The sequence below is a fragment of the Mandrillus leucophaeus genome, unplaced genomic scaffold (genome assembly GCF_000951045.1).
Source record: "Mandrillus leucophaeus isolate KB7577 unplaced genomic scaffold, Mleu.le_1.0 Scaffold40, whole genome shotgun sequence".
NCBI lineage: Eukaryota > Metazoa > Chordata > Mammalia > Primates > Cercopithecidae > Mandrillus > Mandrillus leucophaeus.
This window is the reverse complement of record NW_012104254.1, coordinates 4,632,833-4,653,157: the sequence shown is the minus strand read 5'-3', so window position 1 is coordinate 4,653,157 and position 20,325 is coordinate 4,632,833. Positions and strand designations below refer to the sequence as shown.

Genomic DNA, 20,325 nt, shown 5'->3' with positions numbered 1-20,325 from the left:
ATTGTTTGAGCCTGGGAAGCAGAGGTTGCAATGAGTTGAGACCAGTATCACTGCCCTCCAGTCTGGGCAACAGGATGACACCCTGTCCCAAAGAAAAACAAAACACAAAATAAAATGTTCATTTTACCACACTTGTGAAAATACTGGATGCATACCTTTTAAAATCTTTACCAAGGTTTGACAGGCAAAAAGGTAACATATTGTTTTAGTTTTCATTTCTTTGGTTATTAATGTTGTTGAAAATATTTTCATATGTTTAATGGTCATCTGAATTCCTCCTTTTGTAAACTATCTTTATGTCCTTTGCTCCTTCATGTTTGTGTGTTCATCTTTTTCATATTGACTTGAAAGAACATTTTTGTTTTTGAGACAGAGTCTTGCTTTGTCACCTGGGCTGGAGCACAGTGGTGCAAACCTGGCTCACTGTAGCCTCAACCTTCTGGGCTCAAATGATCCTCCTGCCTTGGCCTCTCGAGTAGCTGGGACTACAGGTGCAGACCACCAAGCCCAGCTAAATTTTTTTGAATTTTTTGTAGAGATGGGTTTCATCATGTTGCCCAGGCTGGTCTCAAACTCCTGAGCTCAAGCGATCCTCCTGCCTTGGCCTTTCAACATGCTGGGATTACAGGCATGAGCCACCATGCCCAGCACTGAAAGAACATTTTCTATATTAGGGGTATCAGCTTCATGCAGAGAAACCATACTGTTTCCACAAAGGTAATGCTTCTCATCTTCTCCCACCCAGGTGCTCAATTCATTTAGATAGAGAAAGACTTCTTCAGCCTGGTTACATAAATGTTAAAAACTTGATAGGAACCAAATACTTGAGCATTTTTTCTACTTCATTAATTTGATCCTGAAAAAGTTCATTTTACTAAGGAATAGTACCACAGTAAAACCCCACCATAAGAGGGTTCCAAAAATGTTAATTGTATAGATTGAGTGACTGAGTTATTATAAGGTTAATGAATAGAAATGGAGGGCTGGAGGGCCGGGCGCGGTGACTCGCGCCTGTAATCCTAGCACTTTGGGAGGCCGAAGCAGGCAGATCATGAGGTCAGGAGTTTGAGACCGTCCTGGCTAACACAGTGAAACCCTGTCTCTACTAAAAATACAAAAAACTAGCCGGGCGTGGTGGTGGACACCTGTAGTCCCAGCTACTCGGGAGGCTGAGGCAGGAGAATGGCATGAACCCGGGAGGAGGAGCTTGCAGTGAGCCGAGATCGCACCACTGTACTCCAGCCTGGGTGGCAAAGCGAGACTCTGTCTCAGAAAAAAAAAAAAAGAAAGAAATGGAGGGCTGGAGAAGAGCCAATAACCAGCTTTGTTATATCTGAATTCACATAATTGTGGGCATGTTTTTTTGAGGTTTTCGTGTTTTCAACACTCTTAAAAACAGGTTAACTATTCAGTTAGCACAAGTTCTGATTATTAGCAGACTTTCTAATATAGACTCAAGAGAAATCAAGTCTATTGATTATTAAAAGAAAGCACTAAGTCTGGAGTCTATGCCACTCAGGATCAGAGTTAGACAAGGCTGAGGCATAAAGACAACTACTACTTCTGCCTGTCTCAAGTCAACCATGAGTCATGCAGTTGCAGGGGCACTATAAGGTTCGAGTGAAAGAAAAGATAAGATGCAACCCCTTCCAGAAAACAGGTTGTACTTCGACGTAACAACAAATCCCTGTGACTAAAAAAGAAGTGGTCAGAAATATTTGAGCCAACGGGTATATAACATACACTTCATTTCCTTTGGGGCTTTATTTCCTTTGAGGCCTTTCTCCCTTCTTCTACTAGTTAGCTGGGGGCAAGGGAGGAGGAGGCATTAGGTAGGTAAGTTTTTAAGGGTACCTGTACTGTGGTATCAGTGGGATGTTCTTTTGTCAGAGATTGCCAGACCTAAGTCCCTATCAGTATTGTCTCACCTAATTGATACTGAGCGAATAATTTCCTTTTACTTAAACTGTGCAGTTTCCTTCTACTTAAAAGGTGGTTACTGGCCAGGCATAGTGGCTCATGTCTGTAATCCCAGTACTTTGGGAGGCTGAGGCAGGAGTTGGAGACCAGCCTAGGCAACATGGCAAAACCCTATCTCTATTAAAAAATACAAAAACTAGCCAGGCATGGTGGTGTGTGTTGGCAGTCTCAGCTAGCTACTCGGGGGGCTGAGGTGGGAAGAGAGCTTGAGCCCAGGAGCTGAAGGTTGCAGTGAGCCGAGATTGTGCCACTGCACTCCAGTCTGGGCAACAGAGCCAGACTTGGTCTCAAAAAACAAACAAACAAAAAAACCAAGCTTATCATTCATCAAATTCCTAAACTCCTAATAGGAAAACTGGCACTTTGAATCCTATAGCCTGATCAGCTTGCTGAAGAATCTCTAGCTATCGAATAGAGGCTGAAGATCGTGTGTTGATTGAGGGTAAACCCTGGGGTCAGACTGAGGCAGCAGTGAAAGCCAAAGGGAGTCTAAGGAGGTGCATCACAGGCCTTGGTGGCCTGAGAGGACAGGGCTTCAGGGCTTCAGGGCTTCATGCCCAGAGCATCTGCTTCAATAGAGCAGCCCCGCTTTTATATGTTCTGTATACTGAGGTCTCATGTCAGATTTCTTAAAAGAAAAAAAAAGGGTTCTGTAGCTGCTTTAAAAATGCAGAAAATCTCCAAGTTATACTATCATCCTTATTTTAAAATAAGGAGCTGAAGTTCATAAAAGTGAAAGGCCTTGCTTAAGGTTACAGGATTAAACAGATTATCTCTATTATGATCTATTACAAGCTGGAGTTGGATTATTGTGCCTGTTTCAGTAATATACTAACAAAGCACTGATAAATTTAAGTTAAAACTTCTCAGTTTAGTATCTCTTTAGAAAAAGAACCAAAATGATCTAAACCAAATTAGACCCATTTTTCTGAAATAGACGGTAATATGCAGGACAGTAAGTAACTTTAAGTAAAAAACAATTTTAACATACTCAGCTTTGTTTTTACCTCTGTACTAAAAAGAGATGGCTTCTGAGGCTTTCAGTACAGTCTATTTTTATAATTCAGGAGAATATGAATATGAGAAATAACCATTTTTTCCTTCCATTTTTAGGCTACTAGTCTGATAAACTATGTTTAATGTATTTTACTTTAAGACTTAGTTCATAGGGCCTTGGGCTGGAAAATTTTAACTTAATCCTATTACACAGCATTTCAATTCAACATATATGATCAGATTTTCCCATTAATCATATTTTGGGAATGGTCTTAGTCAAAAACAAACAAACAAACAAAAATAAAAACCACACACACAAACCCAAATAAAACAATACCCAGAAAGAGCAAAGAAAAATGTTGTTTTATCTTTCCTTGTTTGTCCTCTCCCGAAACAAATCATGTCTAGTGCCTACCTGAGCCATCAGTAGGAACCGAACTTGCATTGATTCCAGAAAGACCAAACAAAGGACATTCTCGATCTGTGTTGACATGACCCCATTTGTGACATTTAATGCACCTCACATTTCGAACCTGAGAAATAATGAATGTGATTTTGGTTACTGAAAAAGTAAGAATCTAACCAATGTTCAAATTCCTATTCCCTGATAGAATTTAAGCTGAATTACATTTTTAAAAGATCTCCAGGGAAAAAGACTCCAAACTATGTTTGGTAATTGAATACAAAGACTAAAATATTTCACTATAAATTTTGCCTAGAAACTAAGCTGAATCTCATTTCTTTTTACCTTTCACTTGGTGGCAATATAATGTCATCCAAAAAGAAATGGTAAAATACCAAAAAGAATTATGTCATTATGTGAAGAAATTAAGCTTAAATTCTCTCATTTTAATAAGTTAACCTTTAAAGTTTCAAATTTCGAAACCCGGAGCTAGTAAACATTTTCTGTAAAGGTCCAAATGTAGTAAATATTCTTATAGGCTTTTGGGGACAGATGTTGTCTATTCTAACTACTCAACTCTGCTTCTGTAGTGGGAAAGCAGCCATAGCCAATAAGTAAATGAATAGGCAAAGCAGTGTTTCAATAAAACTTTCTTTACAACAAGGATTTGCCCTCTGATGATAGTCTGTCCTGATTCTAAACCAATAATAGATTTAAATCTTTTCTTGACATTGAGCTGATTCTCCAAATTTTTTGAAAACTACAGAGACCAATATCATTATAGCTCTCACTATAAAAGTTTGATTCCTGTCTTTTTTTTTTATTTTTTGAGATGGAGTCTCACTCTATTGCCCAGGCTGGAGTGCAGTGGCGCAGTCACGGCTCACTGCAACCTCCACCTCCCGGGTTCCAGTGATTCTCCTGCCTCAGACTCCTGAGTAGCTGGGATTACAGGCACCCGCCACCATGCCAGGCTAATTTTTTGTACTTTTAGTAGAGACAGGGTTTCACTATGTCAGCCTGGCTGGTCTCGAACTCCTGATCTCATGATCCGCCACCTCAGCCTCCCAAAGCGCTGAAATTACAGGCATGAACCACCGCACCCAGCCTGATTCCTGTCTTTTATCAGCCTATTACATTTTATGTTTTCTCCTCTATTCCTTATATTATCTCATACAAATCAAAACCCACAGTGCCCCTTTTCAGCTTAAACACCTTTCAGACAACAATATAAAAATATATTTATTAAATAAAAATTATTCTTACAGAGTAAAATATGTGTTACTTGCCTGAATACCAAAGGGCTGATCTCTGATGTTCATGTCATCTTTCGCATATCTATTAAATAGAGGAAATGTACAAACACAAAATTAAGAATAATTTAAAAATTAAACAGCAGTTAATCAGAAAAACAGTTTTACACTTCTAAGAACATTATGAAATATATTACTTCAGTAAGAATATAGAACTATAAAATCTATCTAGTATTTCCAAACACCATTTAGTTATTATGTGTCTAGTCTGATAATCTGTGATTTTAAAAAAATGAAAAAGTATATAAAACAAAAGACTATGATCAAGCAGATTAGTTGAATAAGACAGCTAATTAAAATCATTAAAAATAACTTTTCACATCAGTTGCCTCCTCTAATGACTGAAAAAGCAACATAAAATGGGATATCAGTAAATGTAAACTTAACGATACATATCTGGTCTTAAAAGTAAACCAGTCCTTACTTTTCTCGTGGGGCTCCTTTCTGCCATTCAAATTTGTATTCGGTTTCTCCTTCTGTTTCTTCTTTCTAAAAACATTCATTGAAAATTCTTTTAATTTTTCCATATAACACAATCAATTGCAAGTAAATTCAGACACAGAAAATAGTCCTTTACCTCTTTGTTTTCTTGATTGCATATCAAAAATATGGAAGAAAAAAGGTAAGACAAGTTAAAAACATCAATATAAAAATCTACTGTATTCACTATATCATGTTATTTAATTGTCACTTATAAGAATTCATTGGTTTGACTTTTTTTCTTCTTTCACAAGATAAAAATTCAGACCACTGCAGGATAAAATACAAAATTAAAATTAATAAGCATGTTAATTCACAGTTATTAAACTTTTTACTGTTCATTGACAGTGAATATTATGTTTTTTATTTACAAATGCATTAAATATTTAGTAAGAAGGACTAAAGATACATATACAAATTATGAAAGAATAAGTGTACTTTGGACATAAAGGATTTTTTCCTCCTCAAGGGCACATTATGAAATATTACCAGATTAGAAAGATATTTTTTAGTATTTATTCTGTTGTATGATTATAGTTTTTATTATCTTCACAGGATAATAGCAATTTTAAAAGATGGAGAGCAACTTTAAAAAAATATCTGTCATAGTACTTTTCAATCTTTAGCTGCAAACACATCCAAGACTTAAAAGAAAAGGAAGGAGGCCAGGTGAGGTGGTTCACACTTATAATCCCAGCACTTTGGGAGGCTGAGGCGGGTGGATCAGGAGGTCAGGAGTTCAACACCAGCCTGGCCAACATGGTGAAACTCTGTCTCCACTAAAGACACAAAAATTAGCTGGGCGTGGTGGCATGCTCTTGTAATCCCAGCTACCCGGGAGACTGAGGCAGGAGAACTGCTTGAACCCAGGAGGTGGAGGTTGTAGTGTGCCGAGATGGTGCCCCTGCACTCCAGCCTAGATGACAGGGCAAGACTCCATCTCAAAAAAAAAAAAAAGAAAGAAAAAGAAAAAGAAAAGGAAGGAGATAAGTACCTTTTTTAGCTCCTGGTGGGGCTTCATACATGAAATTAAGGCCATTCTTTACACGTTCATCTCCCATAAGCAATCTAAGTGAAACAAGACAAAGTTAACAATTTTATGTAGGACAAAAAAAAAAAAAAAAAATTATAGAATAATCCACTCCCCACCAAAAAACCTAAGGGAATTAGGATGAAATATTTTTGTTAGAAACAGAATTCCAAAACTTTACTCCACTAACTAGATTACATCCAAATGGAAATTAAACAGTGCTGCCTCTTTAGTAACTGGTTATAAGCTCTGAGACTTTCTTACTACCTGAGAGACCCTAGCCATCTTAACAAAAAAGAGGAAAAATAATACGGTTATTTTTCTTACAGGATTTTCTCAAACCCTGAAATGCTGTGGGAATTATGACAACTTTGAAATCCTATATGCCATCACAAATTTACAATTAAGTTAAAGAATGCCAACACCTTTTCTTAATTGTAAGGGATCAAATTGTTTTGTTTTTTCCCAACAAAAAAAGAAAAGGCAAAGGGATCAGTTTTGGAAAAAATGAGTCTCTCAGGGATTTCTTTAGTAAGTCAAATCCAACCAAGGCTTGTAAGAGTCACAGTAAATGAGAAAATAAAATTCTTTCATGAGGCCAGTGAAAAAAGAATAATTTAAAGAAAGTCTATGGCTGGGCACAGTGGCTCACACTTGTAATCCCAGCACATTGGGAGGCCGAAGCAAGTGGATCACCTGAGGTCAGGAGTTTGAGACCAGCCTGGTCAACATGGAGAAACCCCATCTCTACCAAAAATACAAAAAATAGCCAGGCGTAGTGGTGTGTACCTGTAATTCCAGCTACTCGGGAGGCTGAGGCAGGAGAATCACTTGAACCTGGGAGGCAGAAGTTGCAGTGAGCCGAGATCGTGCCACTGCATTCCAGCCTGGGTGACAGAGCCAGGCTCTGTCTCAAAAACAACAACAGCAGCAAAAAAGTCTACACATGCCAATTAATATGATGGACTCAGTGTCTGGTGCATGACAAAAATCACATTATTTATAGTTCTGTTTTAACACTGAAAGTTCCCTGTTTGAGCTCTGTTTAAAAAAAGATACGCTAGGTTTTTTAGAACAAAAAGCTCTGTAATGAATGGAATGACTGGTTGAGTCAAAGTTTTAATTCATAAGATCCAAGTAAAAATAATAAAGAAGGAGGCTAAAGAGTGAACATAATTTTTCCTTATATTTGGAAAAGACAATCACAAAGGATATATGACATGATTATAATTCCTCTCCTTATATCCACTGGATTCTATAAAGACCTGTAAAAAAGAAGCAAAAGGCCACAGGGATCTACATCCAATAGATGTAGATACAGACAGAGTGATATTCAGCAATAAAAGGGATTGAAATACTGATATATGCAATACCAAGGGTCAACTTCAAAAGCATTACGCTATGTGAAAGAAGCCAGTCACAAAAGACCACATGACATATGATCTAATTCATAGGACATGTCCAGAATAGGCAAATCTATAGAGACAGCAAGGAAATTAGTGGCTGCTCAGCACTGAGAGGTAGAAGGGGGACAAGGCAGGGGAATGAGAAGTGACTGCTAATAGATAGAAGATTTCTTTTTTGGATAATGTAAATGTTCTGAAATTAGATTACAGTGATGGCTCCAAAAGTCTAAATATACTTAAAAACAACAAACACTTTAAACAGGTGTATAAGTTATATCTTAAATTCACATCATTAAAAATATCAAAATTAGCCCGGCGCAGTGGCTCACGTCTGTAATGCCAGCACTCTGGGAGGCTGAGGCAGGTGGATCTTGAGGTCAGGAGTTCGAGACCAGCTTGGCCAACATAGTGAAACTATGTCTCTACTAAAAATACAAAAATTAGCTGGGCGTGGTGGCAGGTGCCTGTAGTCCCAGCTACTCGGGAGGCTGAAGTAGGAGAATCGCTTGAACCTGGGGGGCAGAGGTTGGAGTGAGCCAAGATCACACCACTGCACTCCAGGCTGGGCGATAGAGTGAGACTCCATCTCAAAATAAATAAATAAATAAATAAATAAAATCAAAATCAAATACACTGAAAGCCAAGCTCAGTATCACTAGTTATTAGGGAAATGCAAATCAAAATCACAATGAGATATCACCTTGCACCTACTGGATGGCTATCTTCTGGAAAAAAAAAGGAAAATAACAAATGCTAGAGAAGATACAGAGAAACTGAAATCCAAGTCCATTACTAGTAGGAAATGTAAAATGGTGCAGTCACTGTGACAACCAGTTTCATGGTTCCTCAAAACGCTAAACATAAACCTACCATGTGATCCAGCAATTACACTCCTAGGTATATATCCAAAGGAACTAAAAACAAGGACTTGACCAGCTATTTCTATGCCAACTTTTATAGCAGCATTATTCACAATAGCCAAAAGATGGAAGTAACCCAAGACTCAAACAGATGGATAAACAAAATGTGGTATGTACATACAAAGGAGAATTATTCAGCCATAAAAAGGAATATAGTGCTGATACATATTACAATATATATGAACCTTGGGCACATTATGCTAAGTGAAACAAGCCAGACACAAAGGAACAAATATATGATTCCATTTATATGAGGTATTTAGAATAGGCAAATTCATAGACAAAGAAAGTAGAATGGTGGTTGCCCGGGGCTGTGGGCCAAGGGGAATAGGGAATTATTCTTTAATGGTTTAATGGTTACAAAGTTTCTGTTGGAGATAGTGAAAAAGTTTTGGAAATGATGATAGTTCACCACACTGAATTTAAGGGTACACTGAATTGCACACTTAAAATGGTAAATTTTATAAAATACGTATTTTACAAAAAAACCCACAGACAAACCATTTCATTTATATGTGTATTTTTTAATTTATTTCTCTCTCTTTCTTTCCTTGTTTCTTTTTGTTTTTTAGAGACAAAGTCTCACTATGTTGCCCAGGCTGGTCTCAAACTCCTGGACTCAAGCAATCCTGCCCCAAAGTGTTGGGATTATAGGCATGAGCCATCGTGCCCAGCCCAATTCATTTACATTGAAACAAAAATAATAATAAAACCCAAACTAAAAGATTGTTTCCCACATTATGCAAAATTCAACAAGTATATAAAGTAAAAGGTATGGGTATAATATTGGTATTTTTGTTTTAACCTCAACTAAAAACTTACATAGTTTTTTGGACATCCCATAAATCTTCATATTTACCTAGACAGAATAATAAATGTGATTTTCAGCTGGGCGTGGTGGCTCATGCCTGTAATCCCAGCACTTTGGGAGGCCAAGACAGGAGGATTGCTTGAGTCCAGGAGTTCAAGATCAGACTGAGTAATACAGTGAGTGAGAGACCCTGTCTCTACAAAAAATAAAACATTAGCCAGGTGTGGTGGTGTATGCCTGTAGTTCCAGCTACTCAGGAGGCTGAAGCAAGAGGATCGCTTGAACCCAGAAGTTTGAGGCTGCAGTGAGATATAATTGCACCACCGCACTCCAGCCTGGGCAACAGAGCGAGACCTTCCTCTCAAAAAAATTTTTTTTCATTTAAGAAAAAAGTATAAAGTGACTAAAGCGATTGATATAATAAACATTAAGAAATCTCTAGGACAGTAAAAACTTAAAAGAGAAACCACAGATTACTGAAGAATGAAATCGGCTATCAAAAACAGCACTTTTGAAAGACGAAGAAATATTGAGTACCTACTCCATGCATGGTAATAAGTGATATTATAGGGACCTACTGGCAAATGACCAATTACTCATACATTTGCACTCAAATGACCAAACCTAGAAGTAATAACATCTTAGTGGCAATGAACACACTTAGTGCTCAGATCCTGGTTTCTAAATATCATTCACCAATGAAAGGAACCTGGGTGCCTTGGAAAACTGGTTGATTCCAGTGTTGCATCAGGGAAAATAAAAGACAAGTCTGACCATCTCATGGGACCAGAAGCAGCATTAAAAAAAAACAAAACAAAACAGGGTTGGTGCATGTTAAATGGATATAAGAGCCAACCTAACGAAGCTCTCAATGGCCCAAACTGAAACAACTGGAGCAAGAAAATAAGTAACAATAGTATTATATTATAATCCAAAGAATTAAATAAACAGCCATGAGTCCATATTGATAGAAAATAAACAACTAGATAAGGGAAATTCTTCCTTACAGAGGAATTCAAATAAATAAACGTAGAAGGAATGACAGAAATAGAAAATAACCATTAGAACATCACAGAAATAAATAATTGATGCAGGCAAGATCTACTGATGAATACCAAAATTAGGCAAAAGTCCAAGGAGAAACAGGGTATTTGCAGGGCTTCAAATATTAATTAAAAGGGAAAATAGTAACTTTTTTTAAAGATAAAGAATAAACATGAATACTGTGATCTGTTTCAAATCTAGTTTTCTACCTCCAGTCTGTTTTTATCCCTCTAACTCAACAATTGTTTCCTGAACACCTTCTCCATTTTCCAATATGTTTCTACTATTAATAATATAAAAATTAGGTTTTTATATTATTTATTTGTTTGTTATATATTTGTTTATTTATTTGAGATGGAGTTTCGCTCTTGTTGCCCAGGCTGGAGTGCAATGGCGTGATCTTGGCTCACCGCAACTTCTGCCTCCCAGGTTCAAGCGATTCTCCTGCCTCAGCCTCCCGAGTAGCTGGGATTACAGGCATGCGCTACCACGCTTGGCTAATTTTGTATTTCTTAGTAGAAATGGCGTTTCTCCATGTTGGTCAGGCTCGTATCGAACTCCCGAACTCAGGTCATCTGCTCGCCTTGACCTCCCAAAGTGCTGGGATTATAGGCATGAGCCACTGCGCCCAACTAAACTAGGGTTTTTAAACAGTGATGCTATTGACATTTTGGACTAGATAGTTCTTTGTTGTGTGGAGCTGTCCTATGCTTTGTAAGCTGTTTTGCGGCATCCATAGTCTTCACTCACTAGATGTTGATAGCAGCCGAGTCCACAGTTGTGACAATCAAAACATTATCAAAACAATGTCTCCAAACATTGCCACATGTTCCCTGGGCAGGGTTGGGGGGGTGAGGGGTGTGTGCAAAAAATGATGCTCAGTTGAGAACCACCTATCTAAATCCTTATCATTCTTCAGATTTCAGCTTAAATGTCACCTCGTCCATAAAGTCTTCTGTTATCCTAAATGGAATTATTCTTTCCTATACTAACATGCTGTATTTTCAAAAGCAGTGTATGCTTTTAATATATCAGTTATTATATTTGGCCTTGAACTATATGTATGTATCTCTTACTAGGGTTTCTTAAGGGTAGAGAGAAACTACACTTCACACACTTTTATAGGTACCTATAATACCACTTATTGCCATGCATGGAGTAGGTACTCAATAAAAGTTAATAAGATTAAATAAAATTAGAGAGAAAGCTATTTAACTTTTATTTCTTTAACTTTCCTCTCAATATATTATATTTTAAAAAGTATTAATAGTTTAGTATTACTTTGCTAAATTCCATATTTTGATTGAAAACTGAACTTCATGGACAATTTACCAAAACACCACTATTCAGTTGCTTGATTAACCAAGAGAAACCAGTTTCAGTGTTAAATCTGCACATACAACACAATAGCTAAAGGCAGGTACCACGTTGGAAGACACCAATTAAGAACCCTAGCCACGATACAGCTTTTAACAGAACAATGACAGGCATGTCAAATAAAGTCACTTTACTTTTCCTCTTGAAAGTGTCCTGCGTATCTTTTCATTTGAGTGTGTTAAAGAAATAAGTTTGTAAGAGGTCTCAGCAGTTCAAGTGTAGATATGATTGTTCTTCTAAGCTTTGCCTAATTTGAGACTTGCTCAAAGACTGTATATGAGTCACATGAATCTATATTTTACATGAATTATGGGTAAAGCCGGAAAAAGTGGCCATCTACAGGTATGAGAGTAAAAGAGATAGCCCTCAGGGAAAGAAAAGAATCCTATAGTTGGGTATTCGATCCCAAAAAGCTGACTTAATATATCATTCAGTAGGAAATTATTCCCATGAAATTGATAATTCTAGATATATTGGCATAACAGAATTTCTTACCTATTATCATATGATTCTTGTTCTTTAAGATATTGCTGCATCAATTCTTCTTGTTTCTTCTTATCATATGATATCTTCTGTTCTGCCATCCACACCTAGATTAGTGAAGTAAAAATGCAAATTAAATTGTTGGATTTAAATTGTTAAACAAAGTTTGCTTTTCTTGTATAATAAAATATAAAATGCAATTGCTTAAAGCAGGAGTGCCCAATCTTTTGGCTTCCCTGGGCCACAGAAAACACACCAATACACAGTGGAAGAAGAACTGTCTTGGGCCACACAAAATACACTAACGATAGCCAATGAGCTAAAAAAAAAAAAAAAAAAAAAAAAAGAGGGCAAAAAAATCTCATAATGTTTTAAGAAAGTTTACAAATTTGTGTTGGGTGGCATTCAAAGCTGTCCTGGGCCACATGCCACCCACAGGCCAAGAGCTGGATAAGCTTGGCTGAAAGTTTATAACATAATCCAGTTGGGCCGTAATCACATCATTACAAATTAACACCTGAAAAACTGGAAGTGCCTTGATACGAGTTCTTTTTATTTTTGAGATGGAGTCTGGCTATCACCCAGGCTGGAGTGCAATGGCACAATCTCGGCTAACTGCAACCTCCGCTTCCCAGGTTCAAGTGATTTTCCTGCCTCAGCCTCAGAGGCAGCTGGGATTACAGGAGCCCACCACCACACCAAACTAATTTTTTTGTATTTTTAGTAGAGAAGGGGTTTCGCTATGTTGGCCAGGCTGGTCTTGAACTCCTGATGTCAGGCAATCTGCCTGCCTCAGCCTCCCCAAGTGCTGGAATTACAGGCGAAAGTCACAGTGGACTGGGCAAACTTTGGTTTTTAACAGCTGTATTTATAGTTTAAATTACGTTAACTATATTCATAGGTAGTTAATGTTATACATTTCTTACATATCCTTCCGAGATGTTCTAATATATGTATATGCAAAAGAACATATACAACATTCTTCTTATATAAATGGTAACATACTTTACGCAAACACACACACGCACACAAAATATGTATGAAATAAAATTATATACCATGGAGATCTGATATCATTTGGCTGTGTCACCACCCAAATCTCATCTTGAATCATAGTTCCCATAATCCCCATGCGTCATGGGAGGGACCCAGTGGGATGTAATTGAATAATGGGGGCGGTTACACTCCATGCTGTTCTCATGATAGTGAGTGAGTTCTCACGAGATCTGATGGTTTTATAAGGGGTTTTTCCTCTTGCTTAGCACTTCTCCTCACTGCTACCATGTGAAGACGGACATGTTTGCTTCCCCTTCTGCCATGAATGTAAGTTTCCTGAGGCCTCCCCAGCCCTGCAGAACCATGAGTCAATTAAACCTCTTTCCTTTATAAATTACTCAGTCTTGGTTATTTCTTCATAGCAGCGGTGAGAATAGACTAATATAGTAAATGGGTATAGTAGAGTGGAGTGCTGCTAAAAGGATACCTGAAAATATGGAAGCGACTTTAGAATTGGGTAACAGGTAGAGGTTGGAACAGGAAAATGTGGGAAACTTTGGAATTTCCTAGAGAATTGGAGGGCTCAGAAAACAGGAAGATGTGGGAAAGTATGGAACTTCCTAGGGACTTGTTGAATGGCTTTAACCAAAATGCTGATAGTGATACAGACAATGAAGTCTAGGATGAGGTGGTCTCAGATGGAGATGGGAAATCTTTTCAGAAGTGGAGTAAAAGTCACTCTTGCTATGCAAAGAAACTGGTGGCATTTTGCCCCTGCCCCACAGATCTGTGGAACTTTGAACTTGAGAGAGATGATTTATGGCATCCAGTAGAAGAAACTTCTAAGCAGTAAAGCATTCAAGAGAAAGCACAGCATAAAATTCTGGAAATTCTGCAGCCTGACAATGCAACAGAAAAGAAAACCCTATTTTCTGGGGAGAAATTCAAGCTGGCTGCAGAAATTTGCACAAATAATGAGAACTGAATGTTAATCACCAAGACAAGGGAAAATGTCTCCAGGGTATGTCAGAGACCTTCACAGCAGCCCCTCCTATCACAGGCCTGGAGGCCTAGGGGAAAGAAAAAAGTGGTTTCCTGGGCCGAGTCCAGCCTCCCACCTGCTGTGTACAGCCTTTGGACTTGTGCCCTGCATTCCAGCCACTCCAGCTATGGCCATTGCTTCAGAGAATGCAAGCCCCAAACCTTGGCAGCTTCCATGTGATGCTGGACCTGCAGGTGCGCAGAAGGCAAGAATTGAGGTTTGGTAACCTCTGCCTAGATTTCAGAAGATGTATGGAAACACCTGGATGTCTAGGCAGATGTCTGCTGCAGGGGTGGAACCCTCATGGAGAACCTCTACTAGGGCAGTGGGGAAGGGAAATGTGAAGCCCTCACACAGAGTCCCTACTGAGGTACTATCTAGTGGAGCTGTGAGAAGAGGGCCACTGTCCTCCAGACCCCAGTATAGTAGATCCACCAACTTGCACCATGTACCTGGAAAAGCCACAGACACTCAACACCAGCCCATGAAAGCATCCAGGAGCGGGGCTATACCCTGCAAAGCCACAGGGGCAGAGCTGCCCAAGGCTGTGGGAGCCTAGCTATTGCATCAGCGCACCCTGGATATGAGACATGAAGTCAAAGGAGATACTTTTGGAACTTTAAGGTTTAATGACTGCCCTATTGGATTTTGGACTGGCATGGGGCCTGTAGCACCTTTGTTTTGTCCAAATTGTCCCATTGGGAATGAGTGTATTTACCCAATGCCTGTATTCCTGTTGTATCCAGGAAGTCACTAACTTGCTTTTGATTTTACAGGCTCATAGGTGGAAGAGACTTGCCTTGTCTTACATGAGACTTTGGACTTAGACTTTTGAGTTAATGCTGGAATGAGTTAAGATTTTGGTGGACTGTTGGAAGGGCATGATTGTGTTTTGAAATGTGAGGATATGAGATCTGGAAGGGGCTGGGGTAGAATGATACAGTTTGGCTGTGTCCCCACCCAAATCTCATCTTGAATTGTAGTTCCCATAATCCCCGCGTATCGTGGCAGGGACCCAATGAGAGGTACCTGAATCATAGGGGCAGTTACCTCCATGGTGTTTTCGTGATAGTGAGTGAGTTCTCACGAAATCTGATGGATAAAACCATCAGAAAAGGAGCTTTTCCTCTTTTGCTCAGCATTTTTCCTTGCTGACACCATGTGAAGAAAGACGTGTTTGCTTCCCCTTCTGCCATGATTTTAAGTTTCCTGAGGCATCCCCAGTCCTGCAGAACTATGAGTCAATTAAACTTCTTTCCTTATAAATTACCCAGTCTCAGGTATTTCTTCATAGCAGCATGAGAACAGACTAATACTAATACAAGACTAACACAGATCAGTGAACAAATGCTTTCTTCTTTTGGGTGGTAAAGTTGCATATTTTTCTATTGTAGGACTATACCATAATTTATAATTTATTTAAGTAGCCTCCTACTGTATAAATGGGCACTTAAGAAATTTCCAATATTTTGCTATTAAAACTTTGCCGCAAGAACTCAATACACAGGTAATTTCACACACATTTGGCAGGGTTTTGCAAAGGATCAAGGCATTGCCAAGGAAAAAAACAGGGCAAGATATTACTGGCAGAGGGAACGACTCAGGCAAAGGCCCAAAGATGTAAAATAGAACGTAAGTAGTTCAATATTACTAATGTATAAAATCTGAGGTTGGGCCGAGGTGGGCAGATCACCTTGAGTCAGGAGTTCGAGACCAGCCTGGCCAACATGGTGAAACCCCATCTCTACTAAAAATACAAAAAGTAGCCAGGCATGATGGTGTGTATTTGCAATCCCAGCTACTTGGGAAGCTGAGGCAGGAGAATCACCTGAGCCCGGGAGGTGGAGGCTTCAGTGAGCTGAGACTGCGTCACTGCACTCTAGCCTGGACAACAGAGTGAGCCTCCATCTCAAAATCAATCAACCAATCAAATAATCAATCAATCAATCTAAAGTGGGAGAATAGAGGAGAGAAGGAGAAAAAAATGGAGTGAGATTACTTGGACTCAATCCTGTAACATTTTATTAAGGGGCTGAAAGAGATCAGATTTGTGCTTTAAAAAAAGACAATTCTATCAAAATAACTTACATCCATACAATGGAATATTATTTAGCAATAAAAAGGAATAAAGTGCTGATACATGCCATCCCATGCATAAACTTCAAAAACATTATGGTGAGATTAGCCAGTCACAGAAGACCACAGATTGCATGATTCCATTTAAATGAATTTCCAGAATAGGCAAATCCACTAACAGAAAGTAGATTAGTGCTTGCCTAGGGCTGCAGAGAGGGAGGAGAGTTAACGAGAAATGGGAGTGACTAACAGGTATGGGGGTTTCTTTATATTTTTTGAGACAGTGTCTCACTCTGTCACCCAGGCTGGAGTATAGTAGCGCAATCTTGGCTCACTGCAACCTCTGTCTCCCGGGTTCATGTGATTCTCCTACCTCAGCCTCCCAAGTAGCTGGGATTACAAGTGCCTGCCACCACGCCCAGCTAATTTTTGTATTTTCAGTAGAGACAGGGTTTCACCATGATGGCCAGGCTGTCTCGAATTCCTGACCTCGGGTGATCCAACCACCTCAGCCACCCAAAGTGCAGAGATTACAGGCATGAGCCACCGTGCCCTGCGGGGGTTTCTTTTTGGAGTGATGACAAAGTTCTAAAATTGTCTGTGGTAATGATTACTTAACTCCATGAATATATTTTAAAAACCACTAAATTGTACATTTTACATGTGTGTTTATATGATATGTAAATTTATCTCAGCAGAGCTGTTAAAATGAAAAATAACTATTCTGATGGCTGTGTAGTGAATGGATTTGAGAGGATTCAAGATTGGAGGCTGTAGAACCACTTAGGAAATGCAACAATATAGGTGAAAGATGATGAGGGTCTAAATTAAGACACAGGCAGTAGTGACAGAAAGACGGATTCAAGAGATATTTGGAAGGTAAGACCAATAGCATTCAGTGATTGACTAGATAAAGGAGTGATGGGAAAAGGGATGAATCCTGAGCTTCCGGTTTGGGTAGTAGGATGAAGGATTGTTTTACTATCTATATTTCTACCCATATGAGATAGCAAGCATAAAAAGGGCAGATTTGGGGTAAAAAAACCTTTTATTTCAGATATGTTGAGTTTGAGGTGCCTATAGGACATCAAGACGCAAATGTCTAGATAGCTGTCTTGAGCCACATCAAAGTTAAGAAGAGAAAACTGGGACTGCAGATTTGAGTCATGAGTAAACAGGCTAGTTAAAACGGGCTAGTTGGATGTGATTGCTTGGGGCAAGCATACTAAGTAAGCAAGAAGTGGGCCAAGGATGAAACTCTGGGGAACACTTATATTTTAGGAGCAGGCTAAAAATAAAGATCCAGTGAAGTTGATGGAAAAAGAAGTCTACTAACAGAGCGGGAAAACTAGAAGAGAGTAGTTATTACAGCTAAGAGAAGAGAGACTTTCACAAAAAAAGGAGTTTACAGTGGTGCTATTGTCAATAGCCGGTTTGTAAAGTGTTCCAGTTCACAAGAAGACAAATAAGGAGCTTGGACCACAATGTAAATTAACTGCTTCCTTCATTAACAATATCAAGAAAAAAAAAGAACAGCTGAACTAAAACAGTGTATCCTGTGACATAAATGACTGAGGCAGCGCATAACAATACATAACAGAGTGACCAGCAGATGTATAGCATTCACTCTTATTTCTGGTAAACAAATGAGACCTTAAAACCTACCAGACTCTTTGTAAGCTTGGGAAACTGAAAACGAACAAGGAAAAAAAGAACCTACTGGACTTTAATAAACCCAACATGCTTAATTTTACAATTAGAATTTTCTTTCTTTCTTTTTAAATATAGATGGGGTCTCACTTTGTTGCCCATGCTGGTCTTGAACTCCTGGCCTCTCAAAGTGTTGGGATTATAGGTATGAGCCACCATACCTGGCCCTTAAAATTTTCATGGTGGAACTCTTTTGCACTCTTTGATCAAACTCCTTTGTTTCTTCCACTTCTATTTCTTAAAAACAAACAAACAAACAAACTTTACTGAAGTATGACATATAAAAAGTTGTACACATTTAATGTATACAACCTGAGTTTGGTGACAAGTATATCCCTGAGAAACCATCACCACAATCCAGACTATAAACATATCCATCATCTCCAAAAGTTTCCTCCTACCCGAATACATTTTTCTATTTATCTTCATTTAATATAGTTCCTCTATCTTTAGTTAACTAAGAATGTTAGAGGTTACCCCCTCTCCCCATAAAGTGTTAACTATCTAGAAAGGTCTGCTAATCAAAAACATTTCATTCTTCTCCTCTATCCTGGGAAAAGTATAAAACAGATCACAAAGGCCAACAGTATTTGGTACATTTTACATAACACTTTACACGGATGAGAAGAATGTAGGTTCTAAGCCTATAACTGCTTTACTGAATTTCTCATAGGGGATTTGCAAAAGTTATTCTCCGTGGATTTCTTTTTTCTTGTAAGAAAGCTGATTCAATGACTTTTATAAAGCTAAATGTCAAAAGTTCCAGTAAAAAATTATGATTTCTCAGGTATATTTGTCTCTAAATATAAACAGCAACTAAGCAAGCAACTGAATTCCATCTAATCTCTTCATTCTTGTAAAACTAGTAATAGCTGACCCCCTGAGTATGCACAGAAAGGAAACGTCTGTGTTAGGTGTCAACAGTTATTGAGCCAACCAAATACAAGAAATCTCTCCCTCCCACAGTTGCAACCACGCAAACACAAACTGGTGCGGTGGAAAAAATCACTAGATTAATCGGGTGTTCCAGATTCTAGTTCTGGTACAACATTTAACTAGCTGTGTAACTCTTGGCAAATTTGTTTCCTCATTTACAAAATAAGGAGATGGGGCTGGATGATTACCAAAGAGCTTTCAAGGTGTATCTGTGTTATTAAAATTTCATGGGGGAGTTACTAAGAAAAAATGTTTAATAAGGCTCCTTAGGAAGGTAACAGTGAAAAAAAGTTGAGAATCACTGGTCTAGAAGTGAGAGTATATAGCAATATCTCATCACCTCAATTCGTTCTAAAAACAAATAAAAGCTTAGTTATTTTCACAACTTTCTATATAGCGACAATCAACATTTTATTGAGCACCTCCTCTCTGTAGCGAACAGTGATAGATGCCTACGTTGTTTCAAATCCTTTATCTCCACTATTTCACTTAATCCTCACAATTAAGCCAATCACCCTTAATTTACAGATTAGGAGACTGAGGGTCAAATATTACAAATATTTTGTGCAAGGTCTTAAGGCTAAAAGTGACTGCTCGAATAACTAGAATCCAGATTTGACTCCAAAGCCGATTCTTTCTAATTCACTCTTCTGCTTTTCATTACTATGATATTCACCAAGGTATTACATCTGGTAGACCTGTAATTACGTAAAACACTAAACTTCAACGAGGTCATTAAAAAGACACTAGATTATTGGGTAAATTTTTTAAAGAGCTATCTTAAATAAACGTGGAGACTTCTTTGTACAGAAAAGTAGAGTTCAGAAGCCGTGATCCCTGGGATCCGAAAAGACAAAAAACCAGAATCAGCTGAGGGAAGTAGTGAGGAATTTTGACATTAGTCTTCACATATTATGGATTTACATTCCGGCCGACAAAGATTCTCTAGGCCGCCGGTTTCCTCGCTGTTGCAGAATAAACGCTGAGGATCCCCTGCGTCAGCGAGCTGCTCAGCAAAGAAAGGCGAGACTACGGGGCTTTAGGCCTAGAGAAGCGGGGGCTGTCCTACGGTCCTCAGAGACATCACCACTTTCACTTCCAGCACCTCAGGGAAGGCAGTCTCCGTGGGCCTGATCCCTCCCCAGGTCTCTTTACTCACTTTTTTGATGTTGGATTTGGAGGCAGGATGAAAGTCTTTCTTACACATGAAGTTGGCGAAGGATTTCCCCATCTTGGAACTGGAGCTAGGGAAAGCAGCACCTAGATCTGTAAGTAACGTAAACAAACTCAGTCTCCTAACCGGAACTGCTTTTCCAGCGGCA

At 38.7% G+C, this 20,325-nt stretch overlaps 1 protein-coding gene across 1 annotated transcript in view; it reads right to left on the bottom strand.

Annotated features, from left to right (window-relative positions):
* The window catches only part of CIR1 (corepressor interacting with RBPJ, 1), a 64,521-nt gene extending 44,202 nt beyond the window's left edge, over positions 1 to 20,319 (bottom strand). The window contains exons 1-7 of the mRNA XM_011991888.1: positions 20,163 to 20,319; positions 12,256 to 12,350; positions 6,167 to 6,240; positions 5,270 to 5,280; positions 5,117 to 5,181; positions 4,669 to 4,717; positions 3,392 to 3,509 (exon numbers count right to left, since the gene is read on the bottom strand). Of these exons, the coding sequence (XP_011847278.1) occupies positions 3,392 to 3,509; positions 4,669 to 4,717; positions 5,117 to 5,181; positions 5,270 to 5,280; positions 6,167 to 6,240; positions 12,256 to 12,350; positions 20,163 to 20,234 (484 nt within the window). The 5' untranslated portion in view covers positions 20,235 to 20,319. The remainder of the gene's footprint in view (positions 1 to 3,391; positions 3,510 to 4,668; positions 4,718 to 5,116; positions 5,182 to 5,269; positions 5,281 to 6,166; positions 6,241 to 12,255; positions 12,351 to 20,162) is intronic.
* Positions 20,320 to 20,325: the final 6 nt, after the last annotated feature.